The sequence below is a fragment of the Cryptotermes secundus genome, unplaced genomic scaffold, assembly GCF_002891405.2.
Source record: "Cryptotermes secundus unplaced genomic scaffold, Csec_1.0 scaffold1258, whole genome shotgun sequence".
NCBI lineage: Eukaryota > Metazoa > Arthropoda > Insecta > Blattodea > Kalotermitidae > Cryptotermes > Cryptotermes secundus.
In genome coordinates this window covers 539,034-562,060 of record NW_019723324.1, presented here as the reverse complement: position 1 = coordinate 562,060, position 23,027 = coordinate 539,034, and the positions used below count along the sequence as shown (strand labels likewise).

The 23,027-nt window shown below is 38.7% G+C and overlaps 1 protein-coding gene across 1 annotated transcript; it reads left to right on the top strand.

Annotated features, from left to right (window-relative positions):
- Window positions 1–21: 21 nt before the first annotated feature.
- LOC111861867 lies at window positions 22–18,821 on the top strand. Its single transcript, XM_023846791.2, has 4 exons — window positions 22–140; window positions 6,214–6,466; window positions 13,611–13,720; window positions 17,950–18,821. The coding sequence occupies exons 1-4, from the start codon at window positions 30–32 to the stop codon at window positions 18,115–18,117; spliced, it is 642 nt and encodes a 213-aa protein (XP_023702559.2). The 5' UTR covers window positions 22–29; the 3' UTR covers window positions 18,118–18,821.
- The last annotated feature ends 4,206 nt before the right edge of the window (window positions 18,822–23,027 follow it).

Sequence of the window (23,027 nt, the reverse complement as noted above, 5' to 3'; positions counted from 1 at the left end):
GTCTGAAGGAGGCTCAAATTTCAAATGTTATGTTGGGAAGCCTGGGGAAGGAATTTCAGCTGGTGGTGACAGAACATGAGGATATGATAAAGCAGCTTCTGATCCAAACATATCCTATTCTGTCAGCTACAGGGAGACTGGTAAGTCACTACATTCTGTGCCACATTTCTCTCCAATGTTGGTAAATGTTTTTCCAGGGTTGGAGGTTGTTAGTAAAAGAAAAATAAATAAACTCTCAAGTCTGTCCACTTCGTTTGCTGGATTAAAAAGTTCACAGCTCACTGGACTGACAACATGAAAGCATGAATTATTTTCACTGTCGCATTACAACACTCTGATTGGGTGGATGTCAGTAGCAGTAATGATGTTCTGAAAATGCCTCAGCTAATCTACATAAATTTGGAGATTAGTTTTAAAAGCTATTGATAAGATACAAAATTTTGGTCAGAAAACATGAATGGAAGAGACCATCCTTGTGACCTAGATACAGATAGGAGAACAATATTAAAGAGTGTGTAAGATTTGAGGTTTTCACGGCGGTGACTATGAAGAAAGTAGTCTTCTGGGATTTGGCACCGTGTATATGTGGTGTTAACCGACGTTTTGGAGGAACATATCGCTTCCATCTTCGGGGTAGAAGGAAAAATATAAGAAATCCGCTTTTACCGGTTCTCACGGTCTCTTCACCTGCGGATTTCTTATATTTTTCCTTCTACCCAGAAGATGGAAGTGATACATTCCTCCGAAACGTCGGTTAACACCACATATACATGGTACCGAATCCCAGAAGACTGCTTTCTTAATATTAAAGAGGTTCATTGTGGATGTAGGTTGAATTGATCAGGACAGGGCACAAAATAGCACCCAATTTTTTGTCATAAGTATATTTCAAACTGGTACTTGAAAACCTGCTTCTTTGCATTCATCTATGCTATCATCAGCACTTAATACAGCCTGTTGCTTCAGCTTTATACAATATCACTGCATGAACAGTCTCTTTCTGTATTCTTATCATCATCATTACTTGAATAAAGTGCTTTCTTAATTTTGTCTGTACCATGGTTACTACTTGAAGGACCCACTTCTTCAACTTTATATGCATTGTCTAAAAAAAGAAAAGCAGATCAAGTTTTGAAAATTTTGAAAGCAAATGTTTTCCAAAGGCCACCTCTTGTAATATGAAGAGAATTTAGATTTCTCCTACTTATAGTCATATCAAGAACTATCCAACAGTCACCACTGACCAGAGAAGAACTGCCAGTAGTGATATGAGTCCTGACCTGAGATATACAGGATGTCCCAGGAGGAATGGACCAAACTTCGGGAGGGTGTTCCTTATGTTAAAGTATGCCGATATAACCCAAAACACCTATGTCCAAAGTTGAACGGTTACGGAGATAATGGCCAGAGAAAAGTGTGGTCTTCTTGCAGGTCCACACATTATAGCTGTCAGCTGTGACTGTTATCTGTTTGTCCTTGAGTGTGGTGATGTCATGCTAGCCATAATCTCATGCTCTACTCACAGAGGATAGAGGATTACAGTGTATCTTGCGTCAGCGTCGTGAATGGCTAGTAATTACGTGTACTTGTGCGGTGTTGCTGAAATGCCTTTTGTGTTTTCACATGTTGAGTATTGTGATATGCATTTTGTGTATGGATTTTGCGGTGGCAATGCACGTGCTGCTGTTGAAGAGTACCAAAGACGTTTTCCCGATCGAAGGATTCCATCTCGACGTGTATTTACGCGAATTCACCAGACATTGCGTGAGACTGGTTCTCTTCCGAGTGTTTCTGTGCAGTCGGAAAGGGAGGATGTACAAATGAGAAACACACGAGAGAATATTCTTGGCATGATTGATAGAAGTCCGCGTCTGTCCACACGTAGAATGGCCTCTCGCATCGGCGTATCACGTATGCAGGTGTGGCGAACTTTACATGATGAAGACCTGTATCCTTATCATGATCAAAGGGTACAACATCTGGAACCAGGCGACCATGCTCAGCGTATGGATTTGTGCCACTGGATAAAAGCTCATCCCGAACTGTTAAGCGTCATTTTATTCAGTGATGAGGCGTCGTTTACCCGGGACGGTGTAAATAATTTACGAAATATTCATACGTGGTCCCATAATAATCCACATGAGGTAATGGAAACGAAATTCCAAAAGAGATTTTCTGTGAATGTATGGTGTGGTGTGCTTGGGAACAGGTTGATCGGACCTTTTGTGTTTCACAACAATTTAACTGGAAACACGTATGGAGCCTTCCTAAGGAATGAGTTACCGTGTTTGTTGGAAGACATCCCGTTAACGATAAGGAGGAAAATGTACTTCCAACATGATGGGGCTCCTCCACATTATACTCAGCACGTGAGACACTACTTAGATGAATCCTTCCCTAACCGCTGGATAGGTCGTGGTGGTCCCATTGCATGGCCACCGAGGTCGCCAGATCTTACGCCTCTAGATTATTACCTCTGGGGCCACATGAAGACCTTAGTCTACGAAACTAAGGTCGATTCCCGAGAAGCACTGCGGAATCGTATTTTTGCAGCGGCAGAGCACATACGTCACCATTCAGGCAACATTGCTTCTGCTACCCAATCCCTCATGATGCGTGCCGAAAACTGCATTGCAGCTGGCGGAGGACACTTTGAACAATTACTATAAAGCAGGTACTGTATTTTAATACTTATGTAGTTGGCTTATAGCAGAATATGCAGTCAGTCATGTTACACCAGCGCTTGCCATTCATGTGTCATGTGTAGTGATGAGGCGTCTTTTACCCTGGACGGTGTAAATAATTTACGAAATGTGCATACGTGGTCCCATAATAATCCACATGAGATAATGGAAACGAAATTCCAAAAGAGATTATCCGTGAATGTAGGTATAATAAGAGTTATGTGGTCGGCTCATAGCGCAGCCATATTACGTCATCGCACGCCAGTCATGTGTTATGTATACTGCTTGGAAACCTAAGGACAATTATGACATGGCGAGCGAGTATTTTGTACTTCAATTTTATGGCTTTCCGTCACTCACAAGTTGGTTTGATGTTACGTACATTATTAACATTACAGAATCCACATATTCCTGCCAGTTTTAATATGTATTTTGTAATCAACAAGTGTGTAACCCCGGTCAAAGTTTGACACTTCTCTGGCCATTATCTCCGTAACCGTTCAACTTTGGACATAGGTGTTTTGGGTTATATCGGCATACTTTAACATAAGGAACACCCTCCTGAAGTTTGGTCCATTCCTCCTGGGACACCCATATTTAAATTATTAATGTATGATGTTTCTGGTATAGATAACTTCTCCCAGGTCCATTGAGTTAAGCTAGTACTGTTAAGTGGAGAGTCAGAAGTTCAGAGTTGAACAATATATATGTAAATTTATAATCTTCAAGGAATGAATCCTGTTATGTTAACTTATACTAACTGTGTGTATTATCCATCACAACGCAAAACTTTCAAAATCTCGTTCACATCAACTGTGTATAAAGAGTTAATTGATTTCAGTGGTATCCTGCTACATGTTTTGGCTTATGAAAAGCCATCATCAGGCAGATATATGCTAATAACTTATTCTTAAACTATTGAATTGCTTTCTATATGGATATATGTTACAGTATTACAATTATTACTAATATATCTGATTTTCTGTATTTTGCTAAAATTACTAAAACTACTGTTTTTCTTATATGTCTAGAATAAAAACTTTATGTTAAGTGATGTTAACAAATGTTCATACAATAGTATAAAAATAATATAAATATAATAATAAATTACAAAATTTAAAATTATGAGATAAAAGTTTATCTGCATGGGTCTGTTACTTTGTGTAAAAATGTGACCAGCCTTTCTTGATTCTCATTTATAGTCGCATATCATAAAATCGCGCTAATATACAACATAGTGAAAACAGCTGGTGCACATCATCTTCACTGTGTGGCTCAGTGGCAATCCTGATAATCAATGTAAACAGGTAGATCCTAGCACTGGATCTCCTAGAACTGTGAAGTGACATGTGTTAAATTGAAAAACTTGATCCTAAGTCTTTGTTACCAAGGACAGTCCTTCTGTCTCCCTCATTTTAGTACTTTCTTTTCTGACTTTTGGGGTACTTGTCTTACTTTCATATTACTTGGTATTTGCGTAACTGGTTGGGATTATTTTGCTTGAAGAGTAATATAGTCTTAAAGGATGCAATTTAGATTAAAGATTTGCTGGAAAGAAATTAATATAATTATGTTGGTTCACAAGAGGATTCATCCCTCCAAAATTAATTCTTTAACATTTAGAATACAATCTTTGTCTGCAACAGATGGGACCTTTCATGGACTTGACAGAGATCAACATATGGTAGAAGTCTGTAGTTTCAAGTGAAACCTGTTAAGTTCAAGAAGTTTATACTTATTATTTTGCTTCTGTCAACACAATGTATAGATGTGTGTATGGATATACTATATGTTAAAAGTTTACATGCACCTTTGACTTACCTGCTCTTTTCCTTACATTCTCCAGAGCTTATACTAGTATATGGGTGCCTTTTTTGTGTTGTCAGTCATTTACATGTTTGTGCAATGCTCTTGCACTCACCTCACTTGCAGTATTAAAATAAGAAATTTTTAAAATATCAGACATGTGGTTATGATATTTCTCTTAGTTACAATGTCTCAGTTCTGACTGATGAATATACATTTGTTGAATGCTATAGTTTTTATGCCATGTCGTACTGCAGGCTGCTGTTGTGTTTTATGTCTGTGATATTTTATTGGAATTCTCTCAGATGTGATCTTATGTTAGTGAGTGTTGGGTATTATGAAATTTTATTTGATAAAACGGCCTAATTACAACCAATGGGTATTGCAACTAAGATGAGTGCAAGGGCATTGCACAGACATTTGAATGACTGGCAGCACTAAACACATTCTTATACAAATATTGGTTAATGTAGGGAAAAGAGCAGATAAGCCAAATGTACGTGATGATAACTGAAATGCTGAAACATGTTGTAATCTATAGTTTCTATGCATCAATTAGAAAATTGGTTCGCGGTAAATCATCTTATTATTAATATTGAAAAGACAAAAGCACTCTTTTTTCAGGGACGTGGTCCCCGTCAAATTGATAAACCGGAACTTTATTTGAATAATAAGAAAATAACATACACAGCTAATTTAAAATTTTTAGGTATATATATTACAGAGAATTTAAGTTGGTCCTCTCACATTCACCATTTAGTTCAAAAATTAAACAAAACCATCTATCTTATCAAATCCTTACGAGATTTGGTCAGTCTTCCAATTTTGAGAAGTGTGTATTTTGCGAAATTTGAATCTTTATTGAGATATGGTATTATTTTTTGGGGCTGTGGTCAAAAGGACATTCAAACTGTATTTAAAATCCAAACAAAATGTTTAAGACTGATCAAAAGAGTCAATAACAGGATATCGTGTAGAGAATTTTTTGGTGAATTTAAAATTTTAACCTTAACTTCATTGTATATCTTTGAGACGTTGTGTTTTTTAAGGAAAAATAGGATATATAACATCTCGTATTCAGATGTTCACAGTTATAACACGGTACATAAGCAGAATTTGTATGTCCAACAATGTAACACCTCACGTTGTAAAAGGAGTGTGATTAACATGGGAATAAGATTGTATAATAACTTGCCCTCTCAAATAAGAAGTATTCAAGAGTTCAAGGTTTTTAAGCGTCAATTAAAGGATTACTTGCTGTGCAAAGCTTTTTATTCCCTTCAAGAATATTTTTACAAGAATTAGCTTAATAATAGAACAAAGATACTTAGGTAATTTATTTTAGATATTGCATGTAATTTATAGTTTAGCTTTTGTTGCCTTATTATACTCATCCACTGTTTTTTCATATTTAAAGGATTTATTATGTTATTTTTCTATGGTTTTTTTATATTATTAGTCATTTGATGTGATGTTTAATCTCATATATTTTTTTTATAAAACTGACTTGTCCAATTGTACATAATGTAACAGTTATGGATGTTAAATAAATAAATCAATCAATCAATCAGTCTCTTAACATATAGTATATCTGTACATAAATTATGTTGATAGAAGCAAATAATAAATGTAATAAAAAACACCATGATGCTATGATACAATATTTTTGAGAAATTCAGTTAAGGAAGAAAATGTGACTTGGATTTTTGTGTTTTTTTTGCAGGATAAGCATATATATTACTCTGAGATGGCAAATGCCTTTCAGAAGATGGAGGAGATATGCAGCTATATTAGGGCCATGTTAGAAGGTGCAGTAAACCTATGGTTGTGTGAGTGCAGCACAAGATGGAATTATTCAGACTTTGAAAACTTGTATGTGATTCAAGAGGAAGTAAAGAAAGAGTTATGCCAACTAAATCCTGGACCCCAGGCTTCTTGCTTGCAAGATGGCAGAGGTCCATCAGACAGGAATAAAAGTGAGTACTTACGCCTAAATTTGGTTCTTTTTGAAACAGTATTGGTGTTTCTCATAATGTTCATTGCACATAGAGACATAGTGACCTGCCAATGCCTATGGACATGACACAGACCATTAGGGCAGAAGGAAGAGGAAGGATCTAGAAGATAAACATTAGGCAAGAACTTGCAATCATTGGTGTCCATATTCCTTTTTGCTGCTGGCATATGTGCTTTAGATGCTTTCCAGTATAAGAAAGTGCTGATTTATAGTCAGAATAAACACTGGATTCTCAGTGGTAAGCTTTCAGATCTCATATTTGATTGTTTTAATGACAGATGCGGCAAGTACCTTGAAATGTAGGTCACTGACTACAGTTTACTTACCCTCACATGGGATGTAGGTATCACAAGCAAAGTGTTTGCTTTGTTTGAAAGTACATGAATCAAACGAAACAGTATGACTTGTAGTGACACTATATTTTAGTCATTCCAACGCATTTAAAGTAGAACCTCAAAAATCTGGCACTCGAAAATCCAGAATTATAAAAGGTCTGTCACTTTTTAAAGTTTTTGCAGGATCAAGTATGGTTTTCACTAGTGTAACAGTGCTCAGTTTATACTGGAATGTCATCAAAAGAAGCTGAAGACTGCTCCAGTTATTTTATGAAGTGTGAACATAAAGTAGACTTACTAAGAAAACTTGAAAATGGTGCTTCAGTTAAGAGACTTTGTGAAGCATATAGAGTAGGCAGTTCTACTGGGTACGTCTTGTGAAAACAAAAAGGGAAGCTGCAGACATTGACAATCTTAAGACTATGAGTGGCTAAAATGTTATAAACTTTTAGGATCAATGATATGAAGAATGGTTTGACAAAGAAGTGAAATTGTATCAATATCAGAAATATAGCTAATACAGCTAGTAAAGGCATTCCACAATTGTTTGGAAATCAATAAAGCTTGTGATTATTTGCAAAAGTCTGGTGTGATCTCTGATAAAATTTTGAAATATGTGAGATAAATTACAAAAAGATTTCTTTTGTTTCTTCCCATAAGAGTCCCCTGGACACTTAGGCTGTATGAATCATTTTGAAAAAGCAGCATTTTCATAAATATGGCTCGTTCTAGGTCCCAAGGGTGTTGGAGTTATGAGGTTGCACTGTATTAATATATATATGCAGAGTTCATGATTTTGTAAATAAATTGATATTGCTAAGAAAATTACTGTATTTTCTCTAATAATTTGCCTTGTTTGTTTCATTTTATCTAATAATTCTGAGCATCTTTTGTCAAACAGTGGCTTATGTTTCTTAAATTCATAATAATGCAGACTCTCTTTGGCTGAAATTTTGATATTCTCTCTTAACAGTTTCCCAAGTCCTATTAATATCCACCTCAGCATCTAAGTTCTCTAAAGCTGGGGACCTGTTTGAGATTTCAACCTGATACTGCTCTTTACCGTCTACCTCACTTAACTCTTTGACTGGCGCGAAGGGTATTTAAATCCCATCCCTGTCCTGGCAGGCCTTTTAAACATTATGTCGCTTAGATGCATGTGCTTACTTTTTTCTAAACAACTTCAACAAAAATTGGTTTTTAAAAATGAAATTTTCAGGAACTATTAAAAATACAATATTTTATGCAATAAATGTCTTTCCATACCTTTTTAGTAGTTTTTCATCGTGTGATAAACATTGAAACATGAAAGTTTGCAGAGAGCCACACCACAGCTTGCACACATGACACTTGTTTCTTTTCTAATCTTATGCTTAGCACACACTCGACACTTTCTCATGGCACCATTCTTCTTATTGTTACTGGGAGGAACATGGACCATTTTGTGAACTTTCAAGCCACCCTCTAGACGATTTTCTGGGTCTTTCACTGGTGGTCTTCTCAAGGTCGCGGGCGGAGGCGTGACTGCACTCGAGTCTGACGCAATAGATTCGTCATCCACTTCATTCCTTGACTGTTCTCCCTCTCCACACTGTTTGTTTTGTTCTGTCATTTTTTCTACACAGTCCAATATAAAATCTTTGAATTTGTAATTTCTCTTCTTGTATTTTTCTGTTGTTGTGTACTTTTTGAATAGAATGAAACTATTCAACGCTGCCATTTGCAACAAGAAAAACACCAGTTTCTTTGTCCACTTTACAGTTTTGCGGGAGCAAGGATAATAATGCAGCATTTGATCGGCCCTGTCAACCCCTCTCATATGTTTATTGTAGTCCCCAATTACCTCGGGTCTGCATATTTTTTCTCCTTTGCGATTCGTTTTTGCAGATTCCACGATTTTTGCTGTGTGAAGAGTGGAGATAAGTTTGACGTCTCTTTTATCTCTCCACACCTGTACGAGAACCTGCCCCTTCCTAGAAAACACAGATTCCCCTTTTTTCAATTTTTTTACATCATTCTTTAGTTCTTTGGGAGCTCCTCTGTCCATTCTGAAGGTTCCACACACATAGGTATTTCTCTGTAATAACGTCTCACACAATTCTACACTATTGTAATAGTTATCCTGGTAGAGATGATACCCTTTATCTAGAAGCTGTGGCCCCAACAGATCGACAACTAATTCTTTTATAGGCCTTGATTTTCCGCAATAAATTTCAAAATTCCAAATATATCCACTTGTCGATTCACAAACAAGATAAGCCTTTATACCGTACTTATCAGGTTTATCAGGCATATATACTCGGAAGATAAGACGTCCTTTCCAAGCGATCATTCCTTCATCTATTGCAATTTCCTTTTCAGGGATATATGTGTTCCTAAATTTTCCCACTAATGAGTCTATAATTGGCCTAACTTTATACAGGCGATCTTCACAGTCAGCTGGTCGTGCATCGTTGTCAGCAAAATGAAGAAATTTTGAAATCTGTTGGAACCGCCGCAAAGACATCTTTTGTCCATACCATGGAGTGTGAAATAGGGGCCTAGTGGACCAATAGTCTTCAATTTCAGGGCGTTTGTCGATTCCTGTCATGAACACAATTCCTAAATATGTCCAGATTTCATCTGATGTGACATATTTGTAATTGAGTTCTCGAGAGTGAGGAGCTAACTCATGTGTGTTGAAGTGCTGGTGAGCATAGCGATTGGTTTCAGTTGTAATGTGAGTTACTAAGTCATCATCCAGAAAAAATTTTATCCATGAAAAGGGGTGCATTTTATGTGTTATATCAATTTTGATCCCGGAACTACTAGTAAATGGAACTATTACTGGTACAATGTCTCCGTACGTCCATGAGATGGGCGTGTCAGGCACCGCACTCGTGGTAGCTAAATGTTCATGATTACTGTCTTGTGGATCATTGTCTATCACTGTACTATTGTCACTGTCAACATCATTCAATTCAGGAATCATTATTTCATCGCCACTATCATCATCAGCACAAATCTCCTTCACAACACTTTCCAGCTGGTCTGTAGGAACATGCCGACACTTGCTGCGAGAAGCCATGGTGAAACTGAATGAATGTGAAATATTTTTTGAACTTTTCCTTCTCGCAGGGTTCTGACAGTAATATAGACCCCCACAAAGTTTACAAGGGTTCTTTACAACCATGCACAAAAACTATCATATATATATGTCTTTGGTTGAAGAGAGCCAAGAGAGCAAATAAGGGAAGAGATTTTCAAAGCGTTAAAACACGCCAACGCCAGGGAACGGCTGGCATCGCCCTGGCGTTAAAACACGCCCGCGCCAGTCAAAGAGTTAATTTCTTGAGATTTAACTTCTCAATATGAAATCTGTGTGTTGTTTCTTTACTTGTTACCAGCCTCTCCCTAACTTTTTCTACCACCAGATGTGAGGGTTGTACTGAAAGTCATGAGCAACAATTTTTTGTAAAGTAACATGCTTTATTATTGACAAACCAAATACACCACCTCAATCTACAGACCGTTCTTTATTTTTCCACATAATTGCCACTTCTTTGTACACATTTCTCCCAGCATTCTGGGAGTTTGAAAATTCCCCTTCTGTAAAATTCCATGCCAGCCACCCAAAGACACTTGACGCACTGCTTTCTGAATTGCCTCCCTTGTCTCAAAACCTTGTCCATGCAGCTGATCCTTCACAAATCCGAAAAGATGGTAGTCGGAGGGTGCCAGATCAGAGCTATAGGAGGTGTGTGGAAGAACTTCCCACCCCATCTTTGCAATTGCTTCCAATGTGAGTCGAGTGGTGCAGGGGCGAGCGTTGTCATGCAGGATGATGATGTTTCATCCCAGACGTTTATTGTTCAATCCACAACAGAGCTTGTGCAGCGTCTGGACATAACAAGCAGCATTGATGGTTTGCCCAGGTTCCAGGAATTTGGCCAGAATAAACCCCTCTGCATCCCAGAAGACTGTGCCCATCACCTTCGCAGCTGATGGCACTGTGTTTGCCTTCTTTTTTGATGGAGAATGCAAATGGTGCCATTCCATACTCTGCCGTTTTGTTTCAGGTTTTAAATGGTGAAACCAGCTTTCGTCACCTGTCACAATACAGAGCAAAAAATCATCGCCTTCGTGTCGATATCTCTGCAACAGTTCTGAGGTGATGGCTTTTCTCTGACCTTTGTGGTCTTCGGTCGATAATCGCGGGACCCAACGAGCACAAACATTCCTATAGCCCAAGCTTTCTATCATCTCCTGTACTTCATTGTGCCCTATTCAAAGTTTTTGGGCTACTGTGTCCACAGTTGCACACCTGTCATCTTGAATGATCTCATCCACTCTTTCCTTGTTGCGTTCAGTTGAGGCTGTTCGAGGACGATCACTCCGAGGCTCATCTTCAATGCTGGTGTTCCCATCTTTAAAATGTTTCACCCATCTTCGAACACTGCTCGCACCCATGCACACACTTCCATAAGCATGCTGAAGTCTCTGATGAATTTCTGCAGCAGGGATTTCCTCTTTCACAAGAAATTCAATGACAGCACGCTGGCGAAACGACATATTGTTGTCAGGCGTTTTGTTAGGAGTGATACTGGTCACGTGATGCAAGTTATTGACGTCACAAGACACTCAAGGTTAACACAACAGCTGGTTCCACCTACCACCATACACTCTTTCGTCTGCTGTTCCCAGGTTGCATGCAAAAAAAGTTGTTCATGACTTTCGGTATGACCTGCGTAGTTGTTAGTATCACAGTCTTTTGTCCCTAATGACCGGACATCAAGTACAATTGAGTGATGTCTCCTATCTATCAAAATATGGTCAAATTGACTGTGTCTCTTCCCATCAGGAAATGTCCAGGTAAATTTATGAATGTTATAATGTGGGGAACTTGTACTTTTTACAGTGAGAATTTTGGATGTGGCAGAGTGTACTACTCTAACGTCATTATCAGTACTAATTTCATATAAACTCTTATTCACAATTGTTGGTTATAACACGTCTTCCTTACCGACTTTGCAATTGAAATCTCCTAACAAAATTTTCATATGACATTTAGGGAATTTATCGAATACACATTCTAATTCCTCATAGAAGCTGCCCTTCATATAATTCAATTTTATCCTCTGTTGGGGCTTGAACATTCAGAACAATGATATCACACCAGTGACCTCAGTAATATGTATGACATCCTATCACTAACAGACTCTACTCTCTTATCTGCTGACATGGTTCTCTTATGTACAAGAAACCTGTGCCTATTTCATGATTCTCAGTTCCCTTCCCATAGAAAAATGTTGCCTATTTTCCTTATTTTGAAAAGAAAAAAACGAAATTCAGCTTATGTGATTTTCATGCTGTTTGTGTACCCTCTCTTATTAACTTCTGAATGCCTGAGCCAGTCTTTATGACATCTGGTATGTATATCATGACATCTGAGCCTATCTCAATGTTGTAATGCACAAATTATTCCCATCAGTCTGTGTGCTTGTATGTGTTGCTTGGCAATGCCTTGAAAAAAAAAATTCTTCCATCGTTGCTAGGCAGTGGCTCAGTAAAAGGGTTACAGTGGCAATGAATACAGACACAACAGTAGAAAAGTTATTGAATGTGTTGTTTTCATTGCGGTCCCTGTCATATCAAGGAACATAGGTTCTCTTTTCAATTTGATGTTTACAGTTTTAATACAGTATGTACATATAAGTATATAATGTTCTGCAGCTGAACCTGCTCTTATAAAACTTCAGATAGTGTGCATGGTAGGTGTTACAGTTCACTCAAGTATTTATGCACAAAAAGAGGGTTCACTGTACACAGTGAGCTCAATGTGTGGTTTTTCTTGAACTGGTGGAGCATGAAAATAACCAAAGAAAATATACTATCATGTTTCAATGTGATTTATAAGCTCAGCAGCCATTATGCCATCCTAATGTTAATGCCCCTTTTATATTATGAAGATGTATATGAATAAGATCCAAAAGTTTGTGATGATGGTACATTAGTATAAATATTATATTTTGGGACATTATCTACCATCCTGTCTTTATCTAAAAACACTGTCCTGTTTATTTTTAAAAACACAACGTTTCAGAGACTGGATTCTGCCTCTGTCTTCAGGCAAAAAACCTACTCAGTTGGACCCAATTGATACAGCTAGTCCCTATCTCTGGACACCTCTGTCAGCACCAAGATGGGGCATTCAAGCCAATAATAATTTATGTTTTCTTAGCTCTCACAGATGCTTTGTGCTGTGTTTGGCCTTTACACCCCATCTTGGTGATGGCACAGGTGTCTGGAGATGGGGACTAGCTCTATTGATTGGGCCCAACTGAGTAGGTTTTACCTGAAGACAGACAGAATTGAGTCTCCAAAACGTTGTTTTTTCAAAAATATACAGGGTGGCATTTTTAGATAAAGATAGGATGGCTGCACCATAGCTCAAGTGGTTAGTCGCTGGCTTCCCACCATGGTGGCCCGAGTTAGATCCCAGGTCTGGTCAAGTGGGATTTGTGGTGGACAAAGTGGTGCTGGGGCAGGTTTTCTCAGAGTACTTTGGTTTGCCTGCCAATCTTTATTCCACCAACTGCTCCACAATCACCCTCACCTATCGCCTGGGGCTGGTACAATAGGCCAGAAGAGGCTGCAGTACAAGGGACTTAGTCCCACCCCACTAGCATAAAAAAAAAGACAGGAGGATGGATAATGTCCAAAAACATGATATTTGTAAAGATGTATATGTACAAGTATGTACAATAATGTGTATTGTGTTTTTTGCAGCTCCAATGATGAAGGCCAAGGCATTGTCACTTTCTGATTCCCAGCTGGTGACTGAACCAGTATGTGGGAGGTTAACTGCAGAGGCTCATCTCACAATGAAGAACAGTGAGGTAGGAATGATCTCATTTTGAGAAATTCATGGTGAAAGATCAAATTAGACAATTTTAAAAATTAACTTCTATAAACATAATGTAGTACCTGCTTGGAACAGTTACTTAATCCCCTTTGCCTTTAGCCTTCTGAACACCACAAACTGACTAGATCAGTGTTCCTCAATCGCTGGGCCACAGCCCAGTACTGGGCCCTCATCTTATAAAAAAAGAAATTACTGGGCTGATGTCTCAAGAAGTTTGAGAACCACTGGACTAGACTGGCTCAGGGTACTTGGAAGTAAAACCACCGCTTGTTCATTGTTAAAAACTAGTACAGCATTTCTGTCAATAGATGGAATCATGGGTGATATGTCAATGTTTGGAGGAAAGACTGGCCTTTAACATGATATATTTCTTTGCTGCAGAAAGCATTCTAGGTTTTTCTGTGCAATTGCATTTACCACCACCAGCCTTGGTGTTTTTATTGACTGGTACTTTAGTGGTTCTTGGCAGTCACAGGGTTAAAATGTTATTTGTACTCATTTGCTATTATCAGATCTCTATATTTTGTAGGTGGAAAGAAAGCTTTATAGGCACGTATCTGTTGCTTGCATACAAAAGACAGTCAAATATGATATATGAGTAAGTGATAAAAATGAAATAATTTGGACATGAGTGTGGATTTTGTGTAAAAACTCTTCATTATACCTGCCATGATTTCACATGGGATTATAAGCACATTAAAAACAATATCAGTATTGATGTACATGGGTGAAGAAAAGACACACTGTCAAAAATAGTGAACTGTGGTGACGTTCAGAGCTACTAGTCGAGTGGAAAATATTGCCTAGGGAGACCAGGAGTAGATAGACAACGTACTATACACGTGACCACACTCCAAGATGCTACATTCCAAACTGGTAGTACCCACGCTGACGTAAACTGATAAGACTGCCCTCCAGCTCCGCGACAGATGGTATGACCCCTCTACCGCAGCTAGAGTTCCGAGGAACTAACAGTACACAGATGTGCATACAAGGAACAGAAAAAAATATTTTGCATGTGCTCTCTTGTTATCTTGGAGATGATAGAATCTTTTGTGTTATGTTCAACAAATTTAGCTTGGAAGGAATCTGCAACTACATGAAATACACTTTGAAAATGTGAAGCAAACAAAGTAATAACAATTTTGCAGCATAATTAGGACTGCAAACCAGAAATATTACTTTAGTGTGGTTCAACTGTACGAGCACCTCCAAATAATCCAAGCATGCAACCTCGCAAGCTAATTAATATTCTGCTGTTGAATCATAAGCTTGAATTATGATTCAAACGTGGCAGTATTTTTTTTATTGCTAGTGGGGTGGAACTTAGTCCCTTGTACTGTGGCCACTTCTGGCCTATCGTACCAGTCCCAGATGATAGGTGAGGGTGATTGTGGAGCAGTTGGTGGAATGAAGATTGGCAGGGGAAACCAAAGTACTCAGAGAAAACCTGCCCCCATCTCCACTTTGTCCACCACAAATCCCACTTGACCAGATCCGGGATTGAACCCCGGGCCGCCGCGGTGGGAAGCCAGTGACTAACTGCTTGAGCTATGGCACAAGCGTGACAGTAACACCACAGGACTGGTAGAACTGGAAGTCTGTGCAATAGGAAAGAGGTATTTTCAGTTCTTTCAAGATCTCGCTTTTCATATACCATCATTAATGGAAAGAGTGCTCAAATAAAAATACAGTACAGAGTTTTGTCTGCTGGGTTTTGACTGTGTAGCCCTTTTGGTAGGTACTGACGTTTTAGTGAAATATGTTGTCTTGATGATAAGGGTTGATGTGTGTAGAATGACGAATTGAGTGGGCTATACAGGGTGATTCACGAAGTTTTACCCCCACTTAGGGAGGGCATTCCTGAGGTAATTTGGAACAAAAAATGTTAATATACTAATGGTATCCAACTCATAATTAAAGAGATACAGTAATTTGAAAACTGGCGAAAAATCTTTCTTTTCTTTTTTTTTTTTTTTAATTTCAGTCAAAACAAATTAGAAATACAATACAAACACTTTTTAAATAGTTAATGTTTTAGGAAAGAAGCATTCTAAAACCAATTTTTTTTTCAGTTTCTTAATCTTGTATTGTGCAACATTTTTCATCGATTTTGTGTTACAAAATTACATTATTTTCAGCATCCCATTCTGTAAACATACCAATGGTTGCATATCACACCCTTCTATCAATCTGTCTCCTTTAAACTGTAGTGCTTTAGAAGGCGACTGGATTTACATAAGATTTTCAGAAATGTCTCCCTGCACGTCAACACAATGTGTCACATGCGTATGAACCGCTCTGCCTATCTACCTACGTACAACATTCAAACCGGTCTACCTTATCTGCTGACATAGCTGACTGGAACGTATTGATGCCCTCGCTGAAGCATAGCGCTGCATTCACAATGATGCGTTTCGAAAATCTATTGTTACTCCGTAACTATTGAAAATCGACCACAAGTTTATAAGGAAATTTTGCAGGAAATAACCCCAGGAATATGTACCATAAGCCGGGGTAAAACTTCGTGAATCACTCTGTATATACAGAATCCTTGGATCCTGAAGATGGAGGTAGCATGTACCTCAGAAACATTTGTGTCTGACTGTAACACTACATGTTATCACATGTATCACTGCCCCAGCCTGGACACACACCACTGTACAATAACTGTACTGTTTCCCGAATGTATCCTAATGAAACAAACATACATCAGAGTAAACTCTGTGTACACAGGCCTGCTGAGAGATCAGAATTTCACTTGGCCTATGAGTATTGCACTGAGCTGGATCTTATGAAAATCGACGACATCTTCTAAGATGTAATATTGGTTTGTTGGTAATAGTCTTCATTCTGTTTTGTTTCTAGCAGTGTAACAGATCAGTCGCTCACCTCTTAATGGGAACAGTCTGTGTATCACAGGGTTGTGACAGGAAAATAACTGTATTCAAGGACTTGTCAATTTCTAAATTTCAGTACCATGAGTATTATATATTCCATTTGTTTCTTCAGCCACTGATTTCAGTAATTGTGCTTGTCTTCCTGTCGATTTATGTTGGGCATGCTGCAATGTTCTTTACTCCCTTTTACCTCCACTTTTAACACTGGGAAGAAAGCAGGATTATGTGATTGCCATGGTGACTGTGGTTGTCCCTCTGAAATTTTGAACCAACTGAACTGTTTTCACAAAATTCGGTATGAAGGTTATACGTACCATTAGAGGCCACCACACATCACACTTTTGAATTTTGTACAGTCAATATTGTGACATGGCTGGTACAAAAAAAAAGTGAGAGTTACACTAGAATCAGTTAAAATTAATTGGAAGTAATTTAAATATTTCTAATTTCAGAAATTGTCTTTGTTCAGTAAATAACTCACGAAAAATATTATTTTGTGCCATAAATCTGAAAACTAGGACAATTTGCGTTTTTGTTAATGGAACTGAAGGACTTGAATAGACCCGTTATACACCCAAACACTATAGAGCATCTACGATTTGAAAGACTATGTGACAGTTGTGATAGGATATTGTCATCTTCATTTTCTCTAGGGCGTGTAATAATGTCCCCAAATACTGTCAAAGTTGTTAAAATTGTGGCATGTAAAATATATGAAAATTGCTGTTCCATGTCCTGAAAAATATGGCAAGGTTAAAGTTCAGAATTACTGGGTTTTCGGACTTTGTCCATTGTCCCGTGTTCTAGAAGCTAGGAAGCACAATGTTTCAGATACAAAGTCTGTTTCTGTCCTCAGTTGCGTGGGGGGACACACCTACTCTTTTGGATCCTCCCACTACAGTTATTTAAGTACCCCAGACCACACTAATTCAGAGGGAGGTAACAGAAAATATGCAATAAAAATTTTGATAAAGCATATATGTTCGTGGAACTAGGATAGAAAGGGAGGTAGAAATTTATGCTACAAACCTAGCCAACAAAACCAAGGGCATGAGCACCAATGCATAGAAAATAATGGAAAATTTGTGAAGACGTGTAGTGCCTCCTGCTAGCATCATCTGTGGAATAAAACCTGAACACTCAAGACTAAAACCTTATTGCAATCCATGAAGAATCTGTCATGTGTACAGATCGTCTCTGCAAGTTAGTAACCTCATTGCTCATAAGGGAGATCCAGATGGGATAAATGTCAAGTTCAAGTTCCTCATCAACACTTTGACTTATACACAGTTTATGTTCACAGAAAGAAGCTACAGAGATTCCATGTTTACTGGATTTGAAGATAACACCACCTCGACAGGAAGGAACTAGAAAAATTCCATGCTTACTAGATTTGAAGATACCAGCACCTTGGAAGAAAGGAACTAGAAAAATTCCATGCTTACTGGATTTGAAGATACCAGCACCTTGATTGAAAGAAATTAGTAAAATTCCATGCTTAAGAATGTTCCTAGAATGGCCCTTTTGTCATTTCCAGGTTTTGTATTTGAATCATTATTGCTAAGGTAAGCCAGGTCAATCGTTTGTCTGAAGTGAGATATGAATGTTTGTGTTGAGCAGAACTGAGCAGGCATGGCCATTAGCTTTCTGATGATCATCAATATCCACTCTCAGAGAAGACTTGGCCAAGAATGAACGAATAACCAAATTAATAAATAAGGGATGGACCTCGACTGGTATTTGCACCATAACCATCTGTAATCTATTTCAATCCTTCAACAATTCCGCACTTCAAATGGTGTGTAGCATCTTACTTAAAGGGGTGTTTTGGTGGTCAGCTGGTTCCATAGTAGTGATCCATGTGAAGGAATCTTAAGTAAGCTGCAGCCTTACAAACATGTAGGATATGCGTGGCTGATTCATCTTTTCCAGGCACCTTTTACAAATAAGACTGTTGGATAATCCTAATTTGAAGAAGTGTCTATTCAGGTGACAGTGCAATCTAAGTAGTCCTTTCACTCAACATAACTGGTTTTTATTTAGTTCCAGTAGTTTCTAGTTCTTCCAGCAGAGGGTCCATATGGGAATCTAATTGTATGTTTGAGTCTTGTTAAAGATGCCTAGTGTTTTCACTGGTCTGTATTTGTCAGGCTCCTGACATCCTTGGCATTCCCTACTGAGATGACACATGCTGCTCCAGGTACTACCCTCAATTCATCTGTGGCCTTTGCACCCATATCAGTTAAACCGTGATGCTCAGCCACTTTCACAAATCCCAGACTTGTTTTGAGTTAATCTGGTAACTGACAAGTGTGCGGGGCACGCGGTAGCATAGTTGGTTGAGGCACTATGCTACAAGCTGGAAGGTCATGCGTTCAAGTCCCGATGAGGTCATTGGATTCTTTTCAATTGACCTAATTGTTCCAGCCGCACTATGGCCCTGGGGTCGACTCAGCCTCTAACAGAAATGAGTACCGGGAATATTCTTTGAATATTTTGGGAGGTAAAGGGCGGCCAGCATGTAGGGATGACAACCTTGCCACCACCTATGAGCTGAGTATCTAGAAAATGTGGGAACCTCAACATCTCATAACACTATGGGCCTCCACGGCCTGTTACAGGGATACCTTTACTTACTTCCTTACTGACAAGTGTGCTTTGATCACAGCTTGACTGTCATATTGAATATAGATATTTCTGTTTTTGTATAACTTCTCTACTACGCATGCCTTGATGGCATACATTTCTGCCTCAAATACTGCTGTTGGCCAAGGCTGAAGCTAAGCTTCTTGCTCTTGCCATATCTGTATACTCCAGCCACATTCCATTCATTTTTTTTGAACCATGTGTACACCAGATTAGTCACCCTTTCCTTTCATGTATGCATCTTCCTCATCTCTTCTGTCATTGTATCTGACTGTGAAAGGTATAATTTTATCAGTCCAAATCTATAGGATGGATTCTTCTTTCATGCCCTGAAACATATATCCATGTGCATATCTTTTGAATTTGGGTTTCACTGTTGGCTTCAGCAGTCTATGAATTCCTGCTCTGGCCTCAACCTCTAACTGGAAGTACAATGGAGGGAGTTCAAGGAGGACCTTAATTGCAGTTGTTGGAGCCGTTCTCATTGCTCGAGTTATACCCAAGCAGGCCAATCTCTGCAGTTTGCTAAGTTCAGCCCTGCTCGCTTTAAATTTTACCCTAGGCCACCACACAATGGCAGCATAGGTGACTTTCTTACACCCATGGTGTACATCCAATGCAAACCTTTAGTCTCAGCCCACGAGTTTTCCCTGATGTGCCTCTACAGGTCCAAACGGCTCTGTACACCTTGTTCATTACCTTAAATAACTGCTTCCTAACTACTTTCCTAACGTTAGTCCGAGTCAGTTAACCTCATTGGGCAGCTGGATTGTTTTGCTGAAGAGACTGGTTCCTTATGTTCCCTTATGTCCATCTTCCTAGTATAATGTATTGGTACCATCATATTGGAGTTATGGACAGATTTGTCATATCACACCACTGCTGTACTATGCCTAGAGCATAGTCATAGTCATTATGCCTACAGCATAAACATCAGCACTGAGTTCCCATGAAAGTTCATCCACAACCAGGTTCTGCAGCAAAGGTGAAAACATAACCTCCTGCACGGACCCTCCTCAAAGTTTCTCATAATAATGTAGTTAACTCATACATGTTTGGCACTATTCACCATGTGCTTCATTTGCTGCTCTGTGCCCCTGTAACAATGTTATTTATTTTCAAAAAGCATGCACCATGCAGTGATGAATCTTTGTAGTACTGAAGTTAGAACTCACAGTCCTTAAGGTTCATGATTATGTGTTACCAATTTATGCTCAGTAGTTACAACATTCAGTATCTGAACAGATCACGTGAATGGAAATTTAGTTTTTGTTTACAGTGGTTTATCAAAACTTCAGTGTTACAAATATACCTGTTTTGAATGAACATGTGGGAACCTCCCACATTCTAACAGACAAAAGGTAACTCCCACAACGTAAGAGGATGAGGCAATATTTATACATCGTTTCCAGCCTGGCTCTCTGGCCACCAACAGAAGCACTATCCAATCAGCGCTCACAGTTGTAGCTCCACCGCCAATTGGTCTGTGCGCTGTCGAACAGTAATGGTATAAAAATGCGGGCCTCACAATGTCTCACAACCCTATGGGCCTTCATGGCCTGTTACAAGGATAGTTTTACTTTTTACTTTACCCCCCAATATCAAGCAAGTTGCACATGATATTAATAAATTTAAACATAAATTGAGAAAGTTTCTTATAGAAAACGCTTTTTATTCAGTTGAAGAGTATCTTGATAGGAATAATAAATTTGACCTTGGGGTATCCCAGTAATTATAGCTTTGTATTTTAGTTGCATGCATTAGTTTCTTATATTTCAATTGTTTTTTATTTTATGTTAAGACAATCTTATGTAAATATGAATGTAATCTGCTGACAATTTCTATATCCAATGGTCATGTACCTGACTGGATTGATGAATGCTAATAAATACAATATAATACAATCCCTGTAATGGTCCGTGGAGGACCATAGGGTTCTGAGATGTCGAGGCCCTCACATTTTCTAGACAATCGGCTCAAAAATGGCAGTGAGGTTGTCAGCCTTACGCACTGGCTACTCATTACCACTCAGGAAGATTCCTGGTACTCATTTCTGTCAGAGGCTGAGTCAACCCCAGGACCCTAGTGCGGCTGGAAGGATTAAGTCAATTAAAATATCCAATGACCTCATTGGGAATGGAATGTGTGACCTTCTGGCTTGTAGCAAAGTGTCTCAACCAATAAATAAGAATAAATTTGAAGAAAGTCGTCTTCTGGGTTTAGGTGTNATCGCCATGAAAACCTCAAAACTTACAAAGAATAAATTTATTTACAGCATGTTCCTACAGCTTCACAAGACTCAACTATAAGCAATATGCAGCTGTGATTTTATAAGCCCGGAAAAGATTGTTATCTGGTAGGAAATAGTTTAAAGATTTTCTGTGTAATCATAATTTTATTGTGGTCCCTTAGGTTATACAGAGAAGGCATTTCAGTTGCATAACCAACTTTGTCATATAAATGCATTTAAATCTGAAATTAAATTGGTATTGTCACATGTATGTGTGACTACAGATGGGGTGTGGATTGGTGAACAGATTTATTGACAAGTTATAGTCGTATCTACAAATAACTATAACACTGTTGCTGATTTCCACACTACAAATCACTCCACACTAAGTCTTTTTAGCCTGCATTCATCAGGTGTTGCTTGGTAACAGCTCTCAACAATGGCTATTCCTTTGTAATGTTTTCACTAGACGTTTCCTGGTAATGATTCTTAACAGTGAATAATATTCAGCTTTCATGGTATTGCTGCTGCCCACTGGTTGTTAACATCCCCCACCTGAACTCACTCACCAACCAACTACTTCACTTCCCTTCACTTCACTCAACTGAACAGCCTTCAGCCAGCATGGGGTCCTTGCTATATGTTGGGAAGTCATAAAATTTTAATTATCACCCAGAAGAAACAGAGACACAGGTGCAAGAAACTGTATGTGAGTTAGTCCTTCTCTAGGCTGTGCCATAGCTCAAGTGGTTAGTTGCTGGCTTCCCACCATGGCGGCCCGGGTTCGATCCCGGGTCTGGTCAAGTGGGATTTGTGGTGGACAAAGGGGCACTGGGGCAGGTTTTCTCTGAGTACTTCGGTTTCCCCTGCCAATCTTATTCCACCAATTGCTCCACAATCACCCTCACCTATCATCTGGGACTGGTACAATAGGCCAGAAGTGGTCACAGTACAAGGAACTTAGTCCCACCCCACTAGCAATAAAAAAATAGTTCTTCTCTACATATTCCTACATACAGCAATTGAACTAATTATGCGTGTACAATCCTCATGCTATACAGCAAGTGCCATTACATAGTGAAAAAGTGGGGGTGTGGTGTGCTGTAAGTCTGCGCTGAATCATTGTTCCCTTAATTGTTCCACGAATCCGTGAACTCTGGCCACTGTGTTAATGACACACTGAAACTGTTCTTCAAGCAGCTGACTGCTGAAAAAAGACAATATGGGTATTTGCAGCATGAAAACGCTACAGCACATATGGCTAATGCATCCATGGTTGCCATACGGGAAGTGTTTGAAGACAAAGTAATCATCAGGGGACTGTGGCCTTCCAGATCCACAGATCTCAGTTTTTGCGTTTTTCATCTTTGGGGTAACCTAAAGGGAAACGTCTACAAGAATAATCCTCACACCACTGAAGCTCTGCAGAATGAAATAACACGTGTAATTAGTTCAATTGCCGTGGACCAACTTCAGAAAGTGTCGCATAATTTATTTATACAATG

What these genes read in the sequence shown, in the direction of transcription:
- LOC111861867 (XM_023846791.2), top strand. Translation starts at nt 30, where the DNA reads ATGTTGGGAAGCCTGGGGAAGGAATTTCAGCTGGTGGTGACAGAACAT. An exon ending in TGTCAGCTACAGGGAGACTG is followed by an intron (nt 141 to 6,213) that starts GTAAGTCACTAC and finishes TTTTTTTTGCAG; the next exon opens with GATAAGCATATATATTACTC. An exon ending in TCACAATGAAGAACAGTGAG is followed by an intron (nt 13,721 to 17,949) that starts GTAGGAATGATC and finishes TTATGTTCACAG; the next exon opens with AAAGAAGCTACAGAGATTCC.